This window comes from Jaculus jaculus, chromosome 6, assembly GCF_020740685.1.
Source record: "Jaculus jaculus isolate mJacJac1 chromosome 6, mJacJac1.mat.Y.cur, whole genome shotgun sequence".
NCBI classification, from domain to species: Eukaryota; Metazoa; Chordata; class Mammalia; order Rodentia; family Dipodidae; genus Jaculus; species Jaculus jaculus.
In genome coordinates, this window is record NC_059107.1 from 86,521,357 (window position 1) to 86,547,647 (window position 26,291).

Sequence of the window (26,291 nt, forward strand, 5' to 3'; positions counted from 1 at the left end):
CGCTGAATTCCAAATGGATCAAAGATCTCAATATAAGACCAGAAACTCGAATACTACTGGAAGAAAATATAGGAAGTACTTTCCATGATATAGGAATGGAAAAAGACTTTCTGAACAAAACCCCAGTAGCTCACAATCTTAAACAGTCACTCGACCAATGGGATCACATGAAGCTGAAGAGTTTCTTTACAGACAAGCATACAATAAGCAAAGCCAATAGATTACCCACAGAATGGGAGAAAATATTTGCAGGTTATCCAACTGATAGAGGCCTAATCTCTAGAATCTACAAAGAACTCAAAAATCTAAACAGTAAGAAGTCAAACACCCCACTCACAAAATGGGGCAAAGAGCTGAACAGGCAGTTCACAGAGAAAGAAATACAAATGGCAAACACACACTTAAGAAAATGTTCATCATCCCTAATCATCAGAGAAATGCAAATTAAAACAACTGTGAGATTCCACCTTACCACAATAAGGATAGCAAACATCAAAAAATCAAATGAAAATAAATGCTTGCGAGGATGTGGAGAAGCAGGGACACTCATCCACTGTTGGTGGGAATGTAGGATGGTACAACCACTTTGGAAAGCAATATGGAGACTCCTGAAAAAGCTGACTATAGATATGCCAACAGACCCAGTTATTCCTTACTAGGCATCTATCCTAAAACCTTCAAACCATAGACCAGAGAGATTTGTTCAACCATGTTTTGTAGCAGTTCAATTTGTAATAGCTAAGAGCTGGAATCAACCCAGTCCATCACTAGAAGAATCGATAACTAAGATGTGGTATATCTACACAATGGAATTCTACACAGCAGTAAGAAAAAATGACACAGTGAAATTTGAGGAAAAATGGTTGAACCTGGAACAGATCATTTTCAGTGAACTTACCCAATCACAGAAAAAATGTGCCACATAGTCTCACTTATCTATAGCACCTAACCTGAATCTACCCAAGATACCTTACATACCCAGCAAGCATCTCATGAATTAGACACTAAGATGGGTGGGGAGGGAGGAGAAGGCAACAGAGGGATGGGAAACAAAAATTTAGACCCAAACGGCAATGGTACCATAAAATTCTACTTCCTAAAAGGCAGACCAAATGGTTTTACCCTCACCAGACCCTTACAGGAAACACCTGAACCACAAGACACTGGAGAGGGTATGATGAAGACTAATCTTAATCTTCTACAGCTTCCCGCCTTCTCTTTCTCTCTTTTCATTCTCTCTTTTCTTTTTCTTTTTCTTTTTCTTTTTCTTTCTCTTTCTCTTTCTCTTTCTCTTTCTCTTTCTCTTTCCCTCCCTCCCTCTCCCTCCCTCCTTCCCTTCCTCTCTCTCTCTCTCTCTCTCTCTCTCTCTCTCTCTCTCTCTGTCTGTCTATCCTCTCTAGCTCTTGTATATTAGTTATCTTTTTCCTCCTTTTCTTACTGGGCACTGACCTGTAACTCCCAGTACCAGCCTGTGGCTATCATCCACAATGACCTTTTGATCAGAGAGACCTACAAGGTTTCCTAAAAGAAAGACAGATTTATGTAAGAGTACTTGATGATCCACCAAAGGTTAGTAGTAAGAACCTACTGCAGAAGACACCTTATGTGGTTGACATGTAAAATGGAATGGCATGGCTGGAAGCTAGAAGAGAGTCAGTCCCCAGACAGTCAGCGCATCTAATGCCTGAAGGTGCTACATGGGCGACTAGGGGAAATGATCAATATCTGTCCAAGAAACTCATGGTCTAACCTACTTAGCAGCAAATAACCTGTTGTGATGCCCACACAAGTGCAATAGTGGCACACAGCCATGGTGGGAAACCAACTGCTCTTAATTTGGGTACCTGATCCCCTTAGTGGTATGGGACCCATAGCTGGAGCTGGAAAACATGTCAGAACCATATCCAAACACAAGTCCACTCTCCATTATCAAGCTACCATCAATCATGGGCTACAAGAGGGCCTACACCTATAAAATTCTCTATAAAAAAGTAAGGGTTATCTCATTTGTCCTGATGCTAACTTACTTTCCGTTGGAGAATCTTCTTCTCTTTTTTAGGTAGATATAGATCCTGAGGAGAAAGCTACTCCATCATACCTCAAAAGGGCCCTGGCTGAAACTAAGAAAAATTGGCAAAACGTGCAAGGGTGTTGTTTTCCTGGCGAAGTGGATACCAGCACAAGAGGGAAGGAAATCAACACAGAAAAATATCAACTCCTACCAAATCAAAGAGCTAGAGTCCAGGTCAGCCTGGACTAGAGTGAGACCCTACCTGAAAAAAATAAAAAATCACCGCAAGGCATGTTGGCTCACACCTTTAATCCCAGCACTTGGGAGGCACAGGTAGGAGGATTGCCATGAGTTCAAGTCCACCCTGAGACTACATAGTGAATTCCAGTTCAGCCTGAGCTAGAGTGAGACCTTACCTCAATGAAAAAAAAAAATCACCACTAATAGATTGCTTATAAAATACATTCACATAAGACCAGCATGTACCCCTTTAATGTCAATTGAAATGGAAACCTAGCAAAAAAAGAAAGAAAGAAAGAAAGAAAAGAAAAGAAAAGAAAAGAAAAGAAAAGAAAAGAAAAGAAAAGAAACGAAAAGAAAAGAAACGAAAAGAAAAGAAACGAAAAGAAAAGAAAAGAAATATAGTGGAAAAAAAGGTAAGAAGAAATGCATTCAAGTGAAAGAAAAGGAACTAACTAATGAAAGTATGTTGTAGGTAGTTGAATTTTAAAAAGAAAATGAGAATCAAACCAGAATGATAAAAAATGAATAATGTAAATCTGACCAGAGTAAAAAATCTTCAAAATAGAATGATTTGTAATTCAAAGGTTTAGAAAGAAACCTCAGATAATTTTGAAAAAAGATAATAACAACAGACAAGACAAGAAAGCTCACCCTTAATATCACTACTTCTTAAAATCAGCTCATAGTTAAATGGATATCTACATTTTCTCATATATGGAATAGGACACAATCATTTTTATAGTTTTTACTGTTTCTTTAAGTCCACATTTTTCTTTTCATTATTAACAATAACATTTAGGTTCTTAGTTTCCCTTATATAGCACTGTATGTAGACCTTTCTTCCTACATTACATTGTGCTCCCTGTCCTTAAGATAGAATCAGTACAAGAAATACTTATGAAATGGTAGTAAAATCAACAGGAGATCTATCACACTATAAGGGCTTAATGTCTAATGCCTAACTCATCCAGTTAGCACCTTAGCAGGTACTGAGTCACAGACAGATAATAACAAGAATGTGAGAAAAGGTAGGTTTCTGCAAGAATGGGGTCTGGAAGTAGCATGAAGAGAATGAGACAGCGGGAGGTGGAATGAAGCCATGAAAAAGAAGAAACTTATCCTCAGCTGTTATCCAAGGACACTTTGGCACAGACTATCCTGTCGAGGTGGCTCCAGCCATTCCAGCTGAGCTGCCTGCCTTGGCTATCTCTAGCACTTTTTACAGGACACCAGCTAGGTTTACCTCATCTATAATTATAACTACCAAACATTACTACATTAACCTAAGCCTATCCTAGAACCAAAACATTCCTGCCTTTCACTTTTCTCTAATTTTTCCTACTAAACTAACCTTGCAAGAGATAAATAGTAACTTCTTGAAAATAAAAAATATACCCAAGGTTAATAATTGTTCTCAGAATTAATTCACAGCTAAATGCTGGGGGGAGAGAGGCTCCTTTACAGACTACATTTACTAGGAAGGCTCTGATTATATAATTTCCAAGGAACTAACATAATTTCAACTGTCAAGATCAAGGTGTCCAGATTCAGTTGCTGGCTCAAAAGAAAGTTTTATTAAGTAATAAAAGAAAAGAATGCTAGTGTCCAGGGTATAAGCTGTTTCAAGAAATAATTCCAAGGAAAGCTGGAGATATGGCTTAGTGGTTAAGGCACTTGCTTGCAAAGCCAAAGGAACCAGGTTCAATTCCCCATTTTCCACGTAAGCCAGATGCACAAGGAAATGCATGCGTCTGGAGTTCATTTGCAGTGGCTGGAGGTCCTGGCATGCCCATTCTCTCTTTCTCTCTCTCTTCTGCTTCTTTCTCTTTATCAAATAAATAAACAAAAATAAAATATTTTTTAGAAAAAAAATCAAAAGTATACTGACTAAATCAACACCAATTTATTATCTCAAAGATCTGAAGGTCAAAGTTCAAATTAGCCTCCCTAAGCTAAACTAAAGGTTGGTAAGGCTGTGTTCTTTCCATCAGTTCAACAGCAAAAGTTGTTTCTTTCTTTGCTCAGCTTATAGAGGCTGCCCACATTCCTCAGCTCATGACTGCCTCCAACCTCCAAGTCAGCAAGAGACCAGTAAAGTCTCAAAATGCACCACAGAATCAGACAAATCAGATCGTTCCCTCTGTCACATTTGAAACACATTTGTGGATATATGTACCTACTAGGCAATGCACAATAGTCTTTAATGCTAGCTGATTAGCTTTATAATGACCTTAATTCATTTTTAAACCTAATTCTTACTTGCAATGTCAGGTAGTAGTCACAGGTACTAGGGATTCATATGTGTACAGTTGGGGAATTATCATTAAGCCTACTGAATTGTTTCTTGTCTGCCAAGGATCCATATCAAATGGACAAGGAAATTCATTCACATAACTTCAAAATCTCAACCCTCTAGAGTCAACTAAAATTATAGTATCTCATCTAAACATTAATCAATTCGAATGTCCCAAGAACAAAGTATCAGTAAGATGGCAAACTCAGACTTTTAAGTGCTCCTTCCTGAGGGATAAAATAGCAATTTAAACAACTATCATAAATGAAACTGTCACCACATGTGCTAAAGAAAGATCAGATGAAAGACTGAAACTCTCACATGTAGTTCATAACAAATAAAAGACAAGTTGTAGGAAATACGTAAAGCAGTATTATACCATCTAAGTCATCCCTCCCCAATTTCAGGCAGCATACCATGAAAAGACATAGTCTCTACTTAGGAAGTTAGTATCCTTTGCATCCAACACCCAAAACTAGTCTGTACCAGGGAAACAAAGTACTGGGCAGGCATCTGTGGCTGCAGACTCCAGGCCAGTACCACTCACTGAGCCTCTAACACCACTCTGTCTTCAGACCAGATTAGACAACCCCAGGCTGAGGCTGGTCATGCAACCTTGGTCTTCATGCCCATCTATCTCTAAGGTAGCCCCAGCAAGCCCAGACTCCAACAAAGTCCCAACATGAGACCAGTTCTCACAGATTCAGGCTACTGACTCAATCCTTAGCCTCTCCAGACACAGTGGATCCAGGCTATGGCACACTCATAATACTGGGTAAGTCTCCTCCATCCTGGCTTGGTCCACCTCATATCAAAGCAGTCCTCTAAGACACATCCTTTAGAACCAGCCTCAAGACTGGCCCATACACATAGAGGGCATAGGCACAAACAAGCACCCAACCCAGCCCTGTAGATTCAGGCTTGAGGCCTTCCCCATAGACACAGGATCCTGACCTTCCCCATAGATGCAATCAACAGGTACACATTAGGAGATTTAGATGCAGACATGACTTCCTACAGTACAGTACATCCTTCCCAAGAACTCTAGCAATAAGTACCCTCACAGAACACCAGATCACAGAGAAGACACAGGCCTGCCCAGAATCTCCAGATTATTGACTAGTAAAGTGCTTTCTCAAACAAAGTCAGTCTGAAAAGAGAGTATGTCTCCACTTCTTCGAATACAGACACCAAGGTAAGGAAGCAAGAAACATGGCACTCTTGTCCTGTGCTTCATTTCACTAGGACACACCTGTCTCTGGTGTGTGATGAAAATCCTGGATGCTCATTTCCCTGTCCTCTTCCAAGTTAAGGCTATGTCCCTCCATAGTTGCTGCTACTGAAAACCATAAAAATAAGACTATTCTCCCAGATTAGAGCCGCAAAGAAATGGAGTATATGAAATAGCTTTTAAAAAAACTCAAAATTGTCTTAAAGAAGTTCAGCACAGGGCTGGAGAAATGGATTAGCAGTTAAGATGTTTCCCTGCAAAGCCAAAGCACCCAGGTTCAATTCCCCCAGAACCACATAAGTCAGTTGCATAGGGTGGCACATGCATCTGGAGCTCATTTGCAGTAGCTAGAGGTCCTGGCATGCCCCCCTTCCTCTTTTTCTCTCAACTAAATTAAAAAAAAAAAACATATTTTTAAAAGTTAAGCACAATTTAGGGCTGGAGAGATGGTTCAGTGATTAAGGCATTTGCCTGCAAAGCCTAATGACCCCAGTTTGATTCCCCAGTAACCACATAAAGCCAGATGCACAAAGTGATGCATGCATATGGAGTTTGTTTGCAGTGGCTAGCGGCCCTGGTGTACCCATTCTGTCTGTGTCTCTCTTTTTTTTTTCTCTCTCTCTCTCTCTCTCTCTGCTTGAAAAAAAAATCTTAAAAACAAAAGAAATAATGAAGGTCAGAGCACTTTACAAAACACAAAGACATCGGGGCTGGAGAGATGGCTTAGTGGTTAAGGTGCATGCCTGCAAAGCCTAAGAACCCAGGTTAAATTCTCCATGTCCCACATAAGCCATGCACATGGTAGCACATGCATCTAGAGTTCTTTTGCAGTGGCTACAGGCCCTGGTGTGCCCATTCTCTCTCTCTCTCTCGTTCTCTCATTCTCACTCTCTCTGTTTCTTTCTCCCTCTCTCAATCTCTAATAAATAAATAAATAAAAACAAAACCTTTAAAAAACACACACACAAAGACATTCAATGAACTCAGAATAAAAGCTGAAGACTGGAGGCCAGGAAAATGCCTCAGTAGGAAAAGCAATAAACTTGGTCACTGTACTGCAAACATCTGTAATCCCAGCACACCTGCAAGGGAGAAAGAAGGCAGGAATGGGAGACTCTCTCAGAAGTCCATGGGCCAGTTAGTCTGGCAAATGAAGCTATGAATGAGAACCTCAAAAAGGGTAGAAAGTCAGGACTGACATCAAAAGTTGTCCTCTGATCTCCACACATACACACACACACCATGGCACGGAATACTCACACATGAACATGTGCACACATCACACACACACACACACACACACATACAAACAAAAATGAAATAAAAAAAGTTCAGAAACTCACTGGGGATACACAATTTATTAATTTTTAAATAAAACTAATTCCGGAGCTGAAAAATACAACAAAAGAAATAAAAATGCAGTAAAGCTCAGTGTCTGAAGAACTGATCAAGTAAGAATCTTGGCTTCATGAGCAAGGTTGGGGACAATATATAGTTATTCTCTTTATAACGAAACCCAGCTCTTTCCTGTCATAGCTACTGCTGAACCTGATGGCATTTTAGCAGGCTAGCTTAGCCCCACTCTGATCTCTCCTCCTGTTCTTCTTATTGCTTCTTTTTGTTTGCTTAGTGTGTGTGTGTGTGTGTGTGTGTGTGTGTGTGTGTTGTTTTGTTTAATTTTATTTTCTCCTTCCCTGTACATGTTTCTTTATCAAAGAACATAGTCTGTTGTGGTGTGTGTAGACTTTGCGCCGCAGTCTCCTGAGAAACAACACTATTCTACATTTTCTGATAGCATGTCTTCACTTCTCTCTGTCTCTTTAGCATACCTTTAGCCAAGATTCTCTCTTTGTCTCCTGACCTTTTTGTATTATTTTGTTTAGTTTTTGCTTTTTGTTTTTAGTTTTTTAGTTCTATCTACTCTTGTTTTTGCCATTACATTCTCTATATCATTGTAGCACTCTTAGCTGATCTTATGGCACTTATTCCTTCCTTTACTTTATCTTTCCTCTCATACACACAATAGCTAATACATTACTTCACACAAAACTATCAATGTCTTTTATTCTCTAAAATGGTAAAATCATTAGATCTTAAGAGATAATTATGCTAAAGTAGAACAATACTCTATTCTCTCTATTTTCATAGTAGACCTATCTCTACACAGGGATTGTTGTTACAGACAGTATTCTGCTCTAAGAGAAGAAGTTTGTAAAAGAACCTTGTGCCCTGAACACAAGACTAACAAAGGAAACTATACCTTTACCCTACTACAAGTTACTACTTCTCAAAGATTGTAAACCCCTTCACTAAAAGAAGAATGGTGTCTAAATTTTTAAAAAATCAGCCAATAATCTAAACCCTGATGCAAAAGTACCAGTAGGGTAAAAATATAAAATGAAATATAAAGATAATATGTTTTCTGCAAAATCTACCTATCACAGAGTGATGATCCCTAATGACAGAGACTTTGATGAAATTTCAGAAAGCAAATTCAAAATAATGATGAAAAATATGTTCAAAATATCATATTTCAAGAAAACAATCAGCTGGATAAAATCAAGAAGTCAATGGAAGCAATAAAAATATAATGCAATGGAGAGAAATACTGAAGAAAAACTGAAATGTATATGCATATACATACATGTATACACATGCATATGTTTATATATGCATGTTATTGAAGTCAGGTTCACATTGCTGGCAAAAATCACCTGACCAAGAGAAGCTTTTGAGAAAAAGGATTTATTTGGCTTACAGACTCAAGAGGAAGCTTCATGATGGCAGGGGGAAACAATGGCATGAACAGAAGGTGGACATTACCCCCTGACCAACATAAGATGGACAATAACAACAGGAGAGCATGCCAAACAGTGGCAAGGGGAAAAATGGCTATAATACCCATAAGCCTGCCCCCAACAATACACTGCCTTCAGGGGGCATTAATTCCCAAATCTCTATCAGCTGGGAGCCTAGCACACAGGTTACCAAAGTTTATGGAGGACACCTGAATCAAACCACCACACATGTGTATGTGTACACATGAATACAAAATATTACAGCTTGAAGACAATGTGGAGGAATTGGTATATTCAATCTGGAATATTAAAAATTTTGAACAGAACGTGCAACATTGTTGGGATATTGAAAAGATAAAGCCTGTGAACTATGGGAATAGAGGAGCACCATGTCAAAGGTACAGAAAATATCTTCAACATAATAACAGCAAAAAATTCCTAAATACAGGGGAAAAGAATAGAGTACCAAATAGATAGGACCAGAAAAGAAACTCCCCACATCATGTTATAGTTAAGACACTAATTGTACAGAACAAAGAGAGCATGTTGAAAGTTGCAAGTGAGACACAAGTCATATATAAAGACAGGTTCATTAGAATAACTGCTGACTTTCTAATAGAAACTCTCAAAGCTAGGGAAGCTTAAAATTATATATTTCAAGCCCTACAAAGCCATTCCTGCCAACCTACTCCACTATATCAAGTAAAATAACCAGTCATAATTAAGGGAAAGGGAAGCATAAATGACAAAAACAGCCAAAAGGAAATTTTATGACCACCAAGCCACTTCATGCTGATTAAGGAAACAATCCATTATGAGGATGTACACCAGGTATACCTAATATCCTAAAACAAACTTTTCTAGCTTTGAAGTCAGAAAATAATCCCCACAGAGTAATAATGGGTGACTTCAATGCCCCATTCTAGCCAATGGGCAGGACATCTGGACCAAAAATGAACAGAGAAACATTACAGTTAAGTGACATCCTGGATAAAATAAACCTAATAGACATGTATATAACAATTCACCCAAATACTAAAGAGGATACATTTTTCTCATTAACCCATGGAACTTTATATTAGGACATAAAGCAAGTCTGAAGAAATAGGGAAAAATAGAAATAACATTCTGTATTCTATCTGACCTCAGTGCAATTAAGATAGAAATCAAAAGCAAGTAGTATTACAGAAAATACACAAACTCATGAGGTTAAGCAATAGAGTTGTGAATGAAAAATGAGTCATAGGAGAAACTAACAAGGAAAATCCAAAATTCCTAGGATAATGCGAAGGCACAGGAATTTATAACTCTAGTGGCAACATTAAAAACCAAGCCAGGGGCCCAGCGAGGTGTAATCAATTCAAAAGGATGCAAAGGTATTTAAATTTTAAAATAAAAATTAGTGCTACACAGTAGCATCCATTTATCCATCATCCAGTCAAGGAATCTCTCAATTCAGCTATCATTCTAGACATGTCATTTGAACACTTGCATGAAAAACGATCTTTGTTTAACTCAGTAAGTTTTTACCTTTTTATTTGCGGAATTTTCTGTTAGCTATCCCCTCTTCTAATCTTAAAATTTTTGATAAGCAGACATTATATGATTTAACACTACCCACAAATTCTTAACTTTATGTTTTTGTCTTTTTTCCAATTCTGAAAGAAGTCACTGGATTATTACTCCATATGCTTTTCCACTTCTAATTGTTCCTCTCTTTCAATAAATTCATTTTAACAAGCAAAAAAAAAAAAAAAAAAAAAACCAAGCCAGGCCTGGTGGTGTATGCCTTTAATCCCAGCACTTGGGAGGCAGAGGTAGGAGGATCACCATGAGTTCAAGGCCACCCTCAGACTACAGAGTGAATTCCAGGTCAGCCTGGGCTAGAGTGAGACCCTACCATAAGAAAAAAAAAAAAAAATCTCAAATTTATTAAGTAATAATGCATCTTAAGAAATTTTGAGGAACAATAATAAAGCAAACATAATAACAACACATATAAGAAACAATTAAGATCATGGCAGAAATTAATGAAATATAAACAAAAGAATACTAGCCATCAATGAAACAAAAAGATAGTTTTCTGAAAAGCTAGAAAAGATTAACAAGCCCTTAGTCAAACAAATCGAAATGGAAAAAAAGAGCCAAATTAACAAAATTGGACATGAAAAGAGATATTAAAACACATGCCAACAAAATTCAGAAAACCATAATGGCATATACTTTAAAATCTATATTGTGCCATATTAGATAATCTAATAGGAATTATCCTCTAATGACAGTATATGGAGCTACAATCATACCAAATATCTTCTTCATCCACATGGCATTGTTATGGCTTGAATAAATGTGTCCTTCTAAAACATACTGAAATATAAAACCCAATATAATAGTGTTGATTTGTCACCAGTGGAACACTAGTAGAATTAATGCTCCTATAAAAGGGGAAGAAGGGATCACCATATATCCTTCCACCTTCCTGCCACATGCAGGTGGATTCAACCCCTTTTTCTTTCTGCCATGTATATATTAGAATGTGTCACCCAGGAGAAATACTCCTGACCAGAACCCTCTGATGAATTAATTATGGACATCTGAGCCTCCAGAATTATAAAATTAACTTTGTAGCATATATGACTTCCTCACTCAAAGAGGTATTATGTTTTAGCAGCCCGAACAGCTTGGGATATGTATGAAATTAGAAATCTATAATGGGAGAGAGTTCAGAAAATTCAAAACTACATAGAAATTGAAACATATGATCATGAATAAGCAACTGGACAAAATAACCTAACGGAAACTTACAGCATCTCTGGAGATAAGTGAATATAGACATGCAACCTGCCAAATGTAGGAAGTGTAGCAACATCAGTTCTAAACAAGAACTTAATGGGAACAAATACTTTTATTTACAAAAAAAAAAGAGAGAGAGAGATAAAGGGCTGGAGAGATGGCTTAGCAGTTAAGCACTTGCCTCTGAAGCCTAAGGACCCCGGTTTGAGGCTTGATTCCCCAGGACCCACATAGGCCAAATGCACAAGATGGCATATGTATCTGGAGTTAGTTTGCAGTGCCTGGAGGCCCTGGTGTGCCCATTCTCTCCCTCCCTCTCCCTCTCTCTCTCTCTCTCTCTCTCTCTCTCTCGCTCGCTCGCTCGCTCGCGTGCTTGCTCGCTCGCTCCCTCCCTCCCTCTTTCTTTGTATGTCTGTAGCTCTCAAATAAATAAAAATAAACAAAAAATTTTGAAAAAAAGAAAGCTATAAAACAAATCCCCTAATGTTGCAACTCAAAAAACTAAAAACATAAGAACAAACTAAACTCATAGTTTGCAGAACGAATGAAAAAAATAAAGATCAGAACAAAGATAAATTAAATTAAATAAACTCAGAGCTGGGTTTTGTTTTCTAAAGACAAACAACACTGACATAACTTTAGCTGAACTAAGAAAAGGAGATAATTCAAATAAATAAAATCAGAAATGAAAGAGGAGACATTACAATGAGTCACACAGAATCAAAAGCAATCCTAAAAGAATATTATGAAAATCTATATGCAAACAAATTAAATAACTTAGAAGAAATGGATAACTTCCTACACAGAGACAATCTACCAAGACTGATCTATGAAGAAACTCTAAACAGACCACTAACAAAAGTTTAAGCTTTTAAGTCTCTAGTCAAAGAAAAGTTCAAGACTTGCTAAATTCATGAATGAATTCTATCAACCAAAAAAAAAAAAAAAAAAGTTGCCAACTCTTCTCAAATATTTCCAAAGATTAGAAATAAGGAAACACTTCCAAATTTATTCTACAAGGCCAATACTACACTAATGCCAAAACAGACATTTCTATAAGAAAACTATTGGCCAGCACTCCTAATGACTATAGAAATAAAATCCCTTTAAAAATACTAGCAAATCAAATTCAACAGCTAACTAAAAGAATCACTTTCCAGATATGATCATTTCAAAGGATACAAAAATGGTACAATATATACAAATATATAAATGTGATATATCAAATAAACTTAAAGGACAAAAACATATGCCTCACATTAGATGCACAAAAAGGCACAACTAAATATCCTTTCATTTTAACTCTTCAACATAATAGTTATAGAAGAAATATATCTTGATGTGTAAAAGCTACTATTTCTAAACCACAACAAACATTATATTCAATGTTTGAAAATAGAAAGGTTTTTGGCTATACAAGATAAGAATGTTCAATCTTACCAACTCCAGCCAACACAGAATTGCAATTCTTAATCAGAGCAATTAGAACACAAGAAAATAAAATATAATAAAAAGCCTCTAAAATGAAAAGGAAGACAGTATTAAATAATCCCTGTTTTCATTTGAGATGATCGTTTGTACATAAAATATTGAAAATGAACAAAAATCCTGTCATAACCAACAAATGAACTAAAGATGCTATAATAAACAATCAACATATAAAAATCATAACATTACACCAACAAGTCACTATGTGAAAAAAATCAAGAAGATATTCCTATACACCATTGTCTGAAGAAATGAAAATACTTAGCTATAAAATTAACCAAGCACATGAGAATTATACTGAAAATATAAGATATTAACAAAAAAAACTTAAGACAAATAAATGGAAACATAGCTAATAATCATTGATTGTTCAAAAAGTTTAAAATGTTCATACTGCTCATGATGGTTTATAGGAATCACCTGTAAGGTCACGACTGTGCGAGCCTGTGAGGCATTATCAGATTAGGTTAATTAAAGTAAGCAGACCCACACTATATGTCAGGGGCTTCATTTCATAGGTCAAGGTCCTAAACTATATGAAAATGAGAAAGGTGGCTAAGTATCAGCCTTCATTGCTCTGTGCTTCCTCCCCATGGACTGAAGTGACCAGCTCTACTTCAAGTACATGCTTCCATGGCCTTCCCTGCCATGAGTGATTATAACCTGGAACTGAGGCTGAAATAAATCCTTTCTTAATTAAATGATTTATGCCAACTACATTATCCCAGCCACAAGAAGGTGAGTAAGACACTATCTGAATCAATTTACGGATTCATTGTCATTTTTCACGAAAACAGTAAAATATAAAAAATAAAAAATAAATAACATTATTCATGTGGAGCCACAATAGGACCCAACTGGCCATTGCAATTTTGTGCAAAATAATTCAATCTGGTGGTTTCACATTATCTGACTTCAAAATATATTACCAAGCTATAGTAATCAAGGTAACATTGTAATGCCATATATCGAGATGTCAAGCAACAGAACACAATAATGAGCCTGGAAGCAAATTCATGTATTCATGATCAGTTGATTTTCATCAAAGGTAGCAGGAACACATGATGGGGAAAAGGTTAGTCTCCTCATACTATCATGCTGAGAAACTGGATATATCTATGTGTAGAAGAGTAAACTAGTCCCTTAATTCAGGGCGTGTATGTGTGTGTCTTAAATGTAAGACCAAATACCATATAACTTTTAAAGAAAGCAGAAAAAACTGCAATAATTTTTGGTATTACATCAAAACTGCAGACAATAATGCAGAAATTGACAGTGATCACATCAGTTACAAATGCTTCTACACCACAAAGGAAGCTCCATGTAGAGAGGCAATCTACTAAGTAAATAAAAGTATTTACACATGGTCACTATCCACATAGATATGAAACTAAACTATTTGATAACATTTAAACAAACTGAATAAACATTTCTCAAAAGAATATTTACAAATGGCTTACATGTATATGAAAATACATGTTAGTCATTAATTATCAGTGAAATTCAAGTTAAAGCCACATAAGATGTCACGTAAACCTATTTGTTATCGTTGCTATTATCAAAAGATAAAAAGATAACAAGCGTTAGAATGAATGTAAAGAAAAGAATTTCAGTGCTGGAGAGATGGCTTAGAGGTTAAGTGCTTGCCTGTGAAGCCTAAGGACCCCGGTTCAAGGCTCGGTTCCCCAGGTCCCACGTTAGCCAGACGCACAAGGGGGCGCACGCGTCTGGAGTTCGTTTGCAGAGGCTGGAAGCCCTGGCGCGCCCATTCTCTCTCTCTCTCCCTCTATCTGTCTTTCTCTCTGTGTCTGTCACTCTCAAATAAATAAATTTAAAAAAAAAGAAAGAGGGCTGGAGAGATGGCTTAGCGGTTAAGCGCTTGCCTGTGAAACCTAAGGACCCCAGTTCGAGGCTCGATTCCCCAGGACCCACGTTAGCCAGATGCACAAGGGGGCGCACACATCTGGAGTTCGTCTGCAGTGGCTGGAAGCCCTGGCGCGCCCATTCTCTCTCTATCCGTCTCTCTCTCTCCCTCTCTCTCTCTGTCACTCTCAAATAAATAAATAAAAATGAACAAAAGATATAAAAAAAAAAGAAAGAAAGAAAAGAATTTCAGTTAGATAGAGAACAATGTAACAAGGTGACTAGAGTTAATAGCAACTTATTGTATTCTGAAAATAACTCTGATGTAAAATTTAAATATTCTCATAAGAGAAAAAATAATGTTTTTGAGGTAATGAATACCTGAATCATTTTGATTTCACCATTCCACAATGTATGCATAGTTGAAAACATCATGCATGTTGTACCTGACAAATATATATAATTCTTATTTTACCATCTAAAACTAGATGAAATAAAAAAAAATCCATTCTCATTTTCTAAATCAGGAATAGATAAAGCTCCAGATATAGTCAAATTGAGACACAATTTCTTTCTATCTATGAACCTGGGAAACTCAAGACCTAAATTATCCATTCCCAATTGTAAGAATTAGACAGATACAGGAATCAAGCTACAAACAATGCCACTCAAAAAGAGTAGAAGGTAGACTTTAACAAATAGTCAACCTACCCCAGCAGTTTTGAAATGTAGCCAGAAATAATGTACTAAGTCTTAGAGTAAGGGAAAAAATCTTTATGATTCTCCACTCCATCCTCTGGTTCTGAGTTCTACCTTTTGATCAAACTTGTTTTAGAAAAGTTATCCCATGTTTACAGCTAAGTAGAATTTTGTTTGCTTGTTTTTGAGACAAGGTCTTGATTTGTAGCCCAGGCTAGCCTTAAACTTACAATACTCCTGCCTCCGCCCTTGTATCACCCCCACACTGAGATTGCAGGTGTGTGCCACCACACCTGGCTATAGCTGAGTAGATCTATCAGCCTGATATTTGTTTGTAGAATGCAGGACATCCAACAACCTTGTTTTCATTATATCCTCACTGACGGAAAATATTTTTACTGCATAATAATGTTCTTAAGAAACTGGTATATTTCCTGAGTGTGTAGTAGGGAGTCCCTGAAATAGAGTTAAAAAATTCCTCCACAGGTATTTGCTGAATATTTCCATCTACACTTCTTGCGTCTGACTGAGTAGGGGAGAAGATCATGCGTCACACAGGCTCTCCAAGGAGCCCCTGTGCAACAGAGTGACCTGACCTTTCACACTTCCCAGACACTAGCAAAAGATTTTCCAGCCAGCACCTGGCTTTCTTTTCTCATTACAGAAGAGAAATCCGTGATGGTGATTCTCCTATTGTAATTTGGATTTGTAATCTGGATAGGCAGAACATTTCTTTTCTTTTTTTTAATTTTTTATTTATTTATTTGAGAGTGACAGACAGAGAGAGAAAGACAGATAGAGGAAGAGAGAGAGAATGGGCGCGCCAGGGCTTCCAGCCTCTGCAAACGAACTCCAGACGCGTGCGCCCCCTTGTGCATCTGGCTAACGTGGGACCTGGGGAACCGAGCCTTGAACCGGGGTCCTTAGGCTTCACAGGCAAGCACTTAACCTCTAAGCCATCTCTCCAGCCCAGAACATTTCTTAAATATTAATCCGTGGGTCCTTTTTCATTATACGATTTCTTAAGTCTATCATCTCACATTTTACTACAGGAAGTAGCCACACTGCCCTTCCATGCTTTTCTTACAAATAAGTTCAGCTAAATCTCCATGTCACTATTTAACAGTGTTACAATGTTACAAGGACACAATTCAGCTGGTCTCCTACTGCTTCATAACAAGGCTCCTCCTTCCTCCAATTTATAAAGAGGAGCTTCCCTTTTCCCTCTGCACTATCATTGCCAGTGACTTAAGTGTCTTATTTCTGCCAACAGTCTGTTCATTAACTAAGGTGTTCTTTCTGGTTATTTAGATTTTCTGTACATACTTTCTTCAGAAAATAATAAATCCATATTTCTACTTAATATACTTCAGGATAAAATAGACCATTCTGGCATGTGCCTCAGAACTTTTAACTGCCCATTTCCCAACTCAAAGTCATTTCTACATTTTCCCTCTATCAAATGATATTAGTTCCTAATACTGCTACAACAAATCAGCACTAACTTGGTACCTTAAATCACTACAAATTTATTACTTCACAATTCTGGACACCAAAGTTATTCCCACTGGAGTACATTCCCTCTCACAGCTCTAGAAGGAAACTCATTCATTGGCCCTTTCCAGCTTCTGAAGTTGGACTGCACTCTTTGGTTCCTGGTACTTCCATCTTCAAAGCTAACAGTGATTTCTCTAGCTTCCCCACATCACAGCACTCTGGCACTGACTCCTCTACCTGCCTCTTCGAAGTTTAAAAGGCACATCTGATTACATAGGGCCCATGCATATAATCCCTGATGGCATCCTTAAAGTCAGCTGATTAGTAGCCTTCATTTCCCCTTGGCATCAAACTAAATTTACAGGTTGCAAGAAATAGGGTTTGCAAGTGTTTGGGACATTCTTATTACACCCACACAAAGCATCTATGTGCAATGGTAACTTCAATTCTGCTATGTAAATATGTTCTGCCATGTAATGCGGTCCCTAGTCTATACATTTGCTTTATTTCATACCATAATCACATGTCTCCAATCCATGCTCATTCTAGGCTCAAAGCCTTTATTCAAATCCCTTTTACCTGTGTTATTCTTCCCTGAATGCACTATCCTTGCTTCTATCACTACTCATACATACCCTTTAGCTATCACTATAATGACTCTTCAAAGACAGTCTCCCTAGCCCTGTTCCTCTTTAAACTAGAATTCTAACTCTCAATACATTATTATTTCTTATAATTCATTTTGACAGTGATGAAGTTATCTATGTCACTGTTTAGTGATTATTTGATGGTACTATAAAGCAAAGTTAGGCTCTTCTTTATTTGCTATGTATCTAACACCTAAAAAATAATATTATATAATCATATAACATGTAATAATTATATAATCATCGGTATAGTTATATGATTATGTAATAACATGTATAAACAAACATAAAATCTTATTTAATCTTTACAACAACTTTAGTTTTATAATAAATGGTACTAAGAGCTCAGAAAATAAGTTTTCTCGACAATGTAACATAACTAGTGAGACTCTACCTAGATCTATCATGTCTAAGTCCACCTTTGATAATGTTATTGTTGATTCTATTGGAGCACAAATGACAATTACTGACAATTACCCTTGAATTTACAGATAGTCACTGGGTTGGTTAGTCTTCACTGTCAACTTGACTGGACTTAGACTCACACTGGAGATATGTGCCTGTTTCCAGAGAGAGTTACCTCGGAAGATCCACTCTGAATGTGGATAGCCCATGTATTATGGTCTCAGACTGAATAAAAGAAGGAGGAAGAGGAGGAGGAGGAAGAGGACGATGAGGAGGAGGAGGAAGTGGATGATGAGGAAGAGGAGAAGAAAGCAAGCTGAGAATCAGCATATCAGCATTAATCTCTCTCTGCTTCTTAGTTGTGGGCACCATGTGATCCCTTCCATGATACACCCCACACAACTTATGTTCCTGCCACCCAGACCACCATGGCTTCCCTGTCATAATGGACTCTACTCTCACATTGTGAGACCAAAAAAAAAAAAAAAAAACCTGCCTCCATGTTGTTTCTACAGGCATCTGTAGGCATTTTGTCACAACAATGACAAGCATAACTAAAAAACTCACTGACTGACACACTGAAGACAGGTCCTTGTGGTGACCTTATTTTCTCTAATGCAGTTGCCTACCATACTCATTGGTCTGCCACCAAATACCTGTGGACACTTTTTCTTTGTATTTAGGCATTCTTGAAGAATAATTACCAAACTTATTTTTAAGTTATCAGCTTATTAAAAAAATACCTACTCTTAAGGCTGGAGGGATGGCTTAAGAGTTAAGGTGCTTGCCTGCAAAGCTGAAGGACCCAGGTTTGATTCCCAAGGACCCCCATTAGCCAGATGCACAAGGTGGTACATGTTTCTGGAGTTCATTTGCAGCAGCTAAAGGCCCTGACATGCCCATTCACCCCCTCACACACATACTCTTTCTTTTATTTTATTTTTATTTATGTATAAATAAAATATAAAAATATTTTAAAATTACCTACCCTTGGAGGGGATATTGAAACTATAAAGTCTATGAAACACTTCAGAAGAAATGTTTTTATGACAGAAGATGAAGCTATCTGTTTTGGGAACCTCATGAACTGCTACAAAGATCTTAACAGCATGCTAACTGTGCTAAACAGTCCTAGAACTCTGCTTCCTCATGCCCTGGTTTCAAGCTGTCATGTACACAGAAGGAAGAATATAATTATGTATTTTATCTTTGGAAATACAACCTAGATTTTAAAGCAAGGTAGGTAACCTTCTACTTACAACTGCAATAGGCATTATGACCAGAATGCTTCATAACCTGCCACAAGTCTTTCCCTGTCAGTACTCACTTCTTCAGTTTCAAAAGCAATAGTCTCTTTGTGTAGATGTACATCAGCTTACGGCCAGAAATGGCTAGATCTTGATAAGAACTCCAAACTACTGTCTGAGCACTTTTTTAAAAATTTATAATTGGCACAGCTCAAAATCCACACTTGTAAAGAATGATCTAATTTAGCATCTTATTACTTATAACATCAATGCAGGTGTAAACCAAATTTCAGCCACAATATTTCACCTGTGTGATAGTGTGGTTGCTGATACAGTAAAATGATATGACTTTGATATATCCATTTATTGTTATTATGCACACATAATTCAGTGTTAAGTGTTAAGTGTTAACCAATTCATAATTCACAATAGTTTACAAAAATTATAAGCAGTCTCAAAAATACTGAATTATCAGTACCCCAGAAATGACATAAGACAAAAATAAAGTAGTCAAAAAGAAGAATATGGAGTAAACCTTGTTAGGAAAGTACATAAGTCCTTAATTTCAAAGTTAATTGGCTAAGGAAGATGGTTTTACTATTGCAAAAAAAGTCAGATGGCTCAAAATCTATTTGTTTGGAACATATTTGATTGCACAAGGAAACTTTCAGGAAAAACTCATGTGAAATCTTAAAGCATCTCATGGGTTTTGTAATTTGTTACTATTCCTGCTATGACATTTTACATGCTATATAAAATGTCTGCAGCATGTTCAATTCATTATAAATGGAATCTCAAAATTCTTCAAACTCTTGATGCTTTTGTCTCACTAAAACCCATGGAATCCAATGAAGCAGCAAGACTCAGAATTGACTTCTAAACAAAACCTGCCATACCCCAATAGCAGAAAAAGACCTTTCTAATGTAATGCAAACCTACTATGCAGAGTCACCTGTGATTGACTTCAGAATTCACACCTTAAAATAAGATAAATTCCTATTGTTGATTTCAAAGTTCACACTTTAGAGTAAGAGAACATGGTCAATCCATCAATAATGCATGCCCAATGCAAACATAGTAGACAATAATTACTGAGCATGTAGAATAAAATTCATTCATAATTTGGCAGATTTCCATCTTTAACTCATAAGCTATATTTGTAAAGCACTGAAATTTTCTAAATATTGGGTTTGGTATTAAAGTAACAAAAACAACTCTGCAACGAACACTGACATCCTTGGGAAATTCCTAGGAAAGATTCAAATCAAACATGTTTCATTTGCCTTGCATAGGTGGCACACAATACCTACCTGAAGAGACTGTCAATTTAAATATAAATAAATATTAAACTTTTTTTAATTAACAAGAACAAGATAGTGGTCCCCTGAGACTATTTCCTGAAAATTGTCTAATTGTCTCATAGGTAATTGACCAATTGCCTTATATGAAATGTCCATCCAGACTGTTTCTCTTGGTGACAGCTGGGCTCTCTGTGGGGTAGCTAGAACACCAGTAAAACTTAAGGACCTTTGAAAGTTCTTAACACATCAATGCCATGTGTTTGTTAGAATCTTGATGTTTGTAAAGCTTTCTAGTTATTCAACCTGACAGTGAAGGAATAAATTTGTTCCATTTTACAGACACTAAAACTCAGATACAGAAACAACAGGATACATATCAACAAAGAGCTTACATCTAATGAACCACATTTCTATTCCACTCTGAATTTTGGGTGACAGTTGAGCTCATTTCCTTTATTTGATCATTGTTTTCAGTGTACAAGCCCTACCCAGCAAAAGGGATCTTTAAGTTAATAAAATGTTATAAGTGTTTGTCATGACTAAAAACTAATTTTAAAAGAAAAACTTATAATCTTAAAATAGAAAATTGAATTTTACTTTCTTTTAAGAACACTCCATTTAAATAAAGGCAGTAATGTCAGTTTCTCCTTTGCCAACTATGAGCTTTGGAGTTACTGTCCATGGTGACACATACTGGCAGTATCAGGCAACAGCATCACTAGAGGAATCCCAAGTTCTCTTTTATTTCTCTTTTATTTCTATTTTTTGGTCGCAGATGTGCTGGCTTGTTTGCATTTTTTTATATCCAACTCTTCAGAAATTATAAGCTGCACTTATTTTGAAGCTATAACCCCAAAACAGCAAAAGAAAAATCCTGGTGGCGTGGAGGAGGATGTCTTAAGAGTCTATCATAGTCACAAAACCGAAGTCCTTTTCCTTCTAGCCCCCATCTATGCTTCACCAAGGTAACTAATTTTTGTGTGAATGTCTATTACCTTTGGAAGTTCAGACCCAGGCTTTTAGCATTGCTAAATCAATTTGAAGTCTTGTTTCATTGAAATTTGTTTCTGACTACATAATACATTTAAATACAACTTGAAATATAGACCTTTATGCATAGACAATGTCCATTGACTCCGTAAAAAAGTTTTAATTCCAAAGGGTATTAATTAATTGGCTAACCGGCTGTATTCTGGACTTTTTTCAAATATTTTCACAGAATATTATTCCCTTTCCCTTACCACTGGTGAAAAAAAAAAAAAAAAAAGACCATGGGTCTTTCCATGGTGATTGTTGTTTCAAATACAGTGAGTGAGTGTAACATACAGTAGGTAAAAATACTTAGAAGTGCTAATTTCCCCGGGGGTGGGGGTGGGGGTTGAACCTTGCAATGAAATTCCTCTCAGTGGGGCATCACTGTGGGTGAAACTTTGAAAGATCACTATCTTAATTAAGATTAAGAGTCTTGTTTCCATCTCAAATCCATTTCACCCAAATGGGGCGTTTGTGTTATAATTCATTGTTCCCCAGACCTCAAATCACCCATCTGCTACAGGAGTTTGTGGTGAGTAATTAAAACACTTGCCACTATTAATGGAAAGACTATCGAGAAGGGGACGAAAAAAAAAAAAAAAAAGAAGAAGAAGAAGAAGAAGAAAGGGAAAAAATCACCCCACTTAAAGAGCTGTGGCCCTGTGTCCACACTGACCTCTCCCCATTTGGGATCAGGTCACCAAGGAGGTAATGCCAAGTTAGGAGAGGCTAGACCGGTTCCTGGGGGAGAGGGGTAGTGGAACGGACCTCACTGGGGTCCATGCACTGAACCATACCTTGAAAGAGAAACGCTTTCGTTCCATTGTGTAGCCCGGGGACCTGCCGCACTCCGTCCGTAAACTCCCCAAGTTCTAACTCTGTTAAGACGTCAATCTGTAGGGAAGGGTCCACACCAAGCCCCCAGACTGGTGGGAGTGGGGAAGGGGAAGAAAGACAGGAAAAAAAAGGCCCCATTAAAATGCAACCCTCTTCCTCCAGAGCAACGAAGAACCGCGTCTTCGCGACAATATTGGGAAGTGATGACGAGAGCCAACTCCCTCCTCCGCTCAGGGAGCCTTACCTGAGATCTGCAGCCACGTTTTAAATAGCGGAGCACCGGGTCCCATTTCCATGACCTACTTTATGCCCCCCTCCTCTGTACGAAGTTCCCCCTCAGACCCAGACCGCAACTAGGGGCGTGACCCCCTCGCTGTCCCCTAGGCAAGCTCAAAATAAAACACCTAAATCCAAGCCCGCCCTACCCTAAGCTCCCCACTCCAGACCTCCGCCTTCCCAGGGCACCAAACGTCCCTTCCCCGGAGGGCCCAAAGCCGTGGCCACTCACCTGCTCCGAGCCCCAGGATCACCCAGAGCGTTCCCAGTAAGACTCGAGACTCCATGGTGCGCATCGGCTCAGTCCATCGTCTCCCTCTTTAAAGATAAAGATAAAAAACCTTACAGCTTCTTGGAATCCAGCGGGAAAACGTGGACTGCTGGCCCCTCCTGCGGCTGCCGGGGCGTTCCCGACGCGGAGCCTAGGGGAGAGCGGGGAGGCCGCTAGGAGCGCGTGCTGAACTTGGGGCCGCCGATGCGCGCATCCCTGCCCTGATGCTCGCGGAGCCCAGGCGGCGGCGGCGGCGCGGACCCTGGAGGGACTGGCTAGCCGGGACTGCCCCGCCGGGGAGCAGCGCCCTTCGTATCCCCGCGGCCGGCCACACAAGCGCACGCGGAGGAGGAGGGAAGAGGAGGGAAGAGGAGGGAAGAGGGAGGAGGGAGGAGGAGGGAAGAGGGAGGAGGAAGGCGGCCCCCGCCCCGCCCCGCCCCGCACCCGCCCTAGCACCGGCGAGCGAACCTGTTGTGAAGCGCAGACAATGGAGAGCGCGCGGGGAGACAGACGCGGCTCGGCGGGGGAGGGTGGGGCGGGCCGAGGAGGAGCGCCCGGCGGGCGGGCGGGGTCACTGGCGTCCCTTCCCTTCCCGCACGCGGTCCCGCCACCGCGCATCTCCGCGGCCTGCGCCCCCCGCCCTTCCTCCCAACCTCCCTCCCCGCATCCATCCATCCATTCCTCCGTCCCTCTCTCGCGCTCCCGCCGACCCCGCCACGTCAATCTCCTGTTGGGATCAGGTTCTGAATTCAAGGTGCTAAGTTGATGGGCGGTCTTAGCTCTCACCCCTCGATAGAAATCCCAAGACTGGCGGAGAGAAAGGAGCAACCAGCCGCAGGGGGCGAAGCCAGGGAGAAAGGCGCCCGCCCGCTCGCCCTGTGGACCTCGGACCGAAGCCCTCAGATACTGGTGCGCGGACTCGCGAGCTTCTCCTGGACTCAGGGCACCGCTACAGGGTGAGGGAGAGGGATCCCGCCAAGGCACGATGGACTCCCAAGGTGGCGCTGGGCCGAGAGGAGAGGCGGAGATCCGAGGAGAGAGATCCAGGGAAGCCCTGACAGCCTGACTGGAGAGGTTCCCTGCCCCCGGCGGGGCGCTGGAGAGCCTTCCTGGCCCCCAGAACTTATCCAGAAGCTGCTGGACAGCTCCAGGACCTCTTGCGCCCCCTGCCAAACCCAAGGTCCGGGACAGCAGCAGAAGGCAAAGGGCAGATCACCCCCGATCCCACCCACACAGAAAGACATGGATAGATGATTAATTAAAAATGATACCGATGACACATGCGCATGCATGGAAGGGAGGAAAGATAAGCGGATGGAGGGAGTAATATATTGAAGTAAGCAGAAGATTGAGCCCAGGTGAGAAACAAGAATCAGCTCATTGTCAATCATACTCATACAGACTTTACCCACCCTTCCCCGTATACCGTACTTCCGAAAAGGTCATTCGTGATGTATTTTAGCAGAGTCCTGGGGACACACTAAAAGTCAATGGCACAAACATTTTTATATAGCCCTAGAACTTTACAGTCAATTTTCAGGAAAGTCATCAACTTCCAGTGCCAAAGAGTTAAGTATTTTAAGAGTAATTAAAATGTTAGTCTGGGGCTGGAGAGATGGCTTAGCGGTTAAGCGCTTGCCTGTGAAACCTAAGGACCCCAGTTCGAGGCTCGGTTCCCCAGGTCCCACGTTAGCCAGATGCACAGGGGGCGCACGTGTCTGGAGTTCGTTTGCAGAGGCTGGAAGCCCTGGCGCGCCCATTCTCTCTCTCCTTCTATCTGTCTTTCTCTCTGTGTCTGTCGCTCTCAAATAAATAAATAAAAAAATTTAAAAAAAATGTTAGTCTGTACTGACAGGGAGGGTTTCTAACACGCACCCCCCACAAGTGAATTCTGACTTCCATAGCACTCGTGGCTGCATCAATTAAACACATTAACACACATTTAGAGACTCCTGAAAAATCAGGCTATATGTGACATCATTATACATGCAATTTAAATATACGTTTATACCACTACAACTATCATTGCATATCACTATCATGGCCAAGGGTCATTTCTAGCTCTGTTCTTAGAATTCAAAGAGGAAAAAGAGAAATTGAAAGCCTTTTTCAAAATCACTTGTTAATTCTTATCATCAAATTTTCCACTAAAGTCTATTTTTTTATTTTGAGAAATATCCCAATAATTACATGTGATGAAGTATGGTTATAAGGCATCTCAAATTTGTGAAAATATGCCAAATAAACTATTTAAAATGAAATTGTATTTTTGCAAAATGAAAGACATTTCTATAAGATTCAATATGCTAAACTAAAATAAGTACCAAAGTTATATAAAATACAGTTTAAGTAATATTACTTAAATTGCTATTGGAAGAGAAACATAAGAATGCATATACATATATATTTGCATGGAGATGTTTTTGTAACCTTGTGCTCAATCAATTCATAAATGAAGAGCCTTCTGAGATTTTTCTGTCTCCCACTTATAGCTGCGGAGTGCTGAGGCTAGTGGGCATGTCTGTAATGTCCACACTTGTGCTCTGCCAGAGGATGGCATTTGGCATCATAATTTATTCATGTTGAAACATGTTACTATAATTATTCAAACCTATTACATATAAGTTCACAAATAAAGAAAGAGAGCTAGATCAATAAAACTAAAGTGTAAAGTTTGGAAACCCACAAGGTAGTAAGGGATGTGATTTCAACCTCAGCATGACTGACATTTAGTGCATGGTTAATTGTTTGTCCTGTGCCCTGTGACATCATTAGTTGTCTGTCTTTCAAGTCTATACCCATAGATGACAGTATTTTCAGTATTCAGTAATAACTGTGCGTCCTTTGACAGTATTTCTTTTCACAATACACCATTAGATTTGGGGGGCAGTTGGTTGGTTTGTTTACTTCTACCCAGAGTCCATATGTTGCAACTTTGATTGGAATATAGGAATATTTCCCAGGTAGCTCATGTACCTCCGCCTCTTTAGCTTGTGGTTGTCATGTGTAAAATGTTTGCTTGCATTCACTGTGGTAAGAAGTAAGACTCCCTTCCCTACCCACCCTCCAAAATTTCCCATGTCCTAATCCCTGGAACCTGTGAAGGATATCTTACATAGGGTTTATTGCAGATGAAGTTAGAATTAACGGTCCTACAGCCTTAAAATAGAGAAATGATCCAGAATTATGTGGGTGCCCAATATAATTAGAACCCCTAAGTGTGGAAGAGGAAGGATGTAGAATGAAGATCACAGTAAAGCAACATGAAATGAATTTGGCTATTGCTAAAGATGACAATAGCAAAATACAGAAGAGCTATAAGCCAAAGAATTTGGGCAACCTCTAGCAATAGGAAGAGC

General features: G+C 39.0%; 1 protein-coding gene and 1 long non-coding RNA gene across 3 annotated transcripts in view; one reads left to right on the top strand and one right to left on the bottom strand.

The window, feature by feature from the left end:
* The window catches only part of Nell2 (neural EGFL like 2), a 396,883-nt gene extending 372,826 nt beyond the window's left edge, over positions 1-24,057 (bottom strand). Inside the window, exons 1-3 of one of the 2 annotated variants that reach the window (XM_045153341.1) lie at positions 23,719-24,057; positions 22,894-22,979; positions 22,346-22,474 (exon numbers count right to left, since the gene is read on the bottom strand). In XM_045153341.1, the coding sequence (XP_045009276.1) occupies positions 22,346-22,474; positions 22,894-22,957 (193 nt within the window). In that variant the 5' untranslated portion in view covers positions 22,958-22,979; positions 23,719-24,057. Of the gene's footprint in view, positions 1-22,345; positions 22,475-22,893; positions 22,980-23,400; positions 23,454-23,718 lie in introns of those variants that run through there. The other variant, XM_004668535.3, reaches the window with a different exon arrangement.
* The window catches only part of LOC123461670, a 44,662-nt gene continuing 41,889 nt past the window's right edge, over positions 23,519-26,291 (top strand). Inside the window, exon 1 of the long non-coding RNA XR_006637785.1 lies at positions 23,519-24,290. This is a non-coding gene — a long non-coding RNA (uncharacterized LOC123461670). The remainder of the gene's footprint in view (positions 24,291-26,291) is intronic.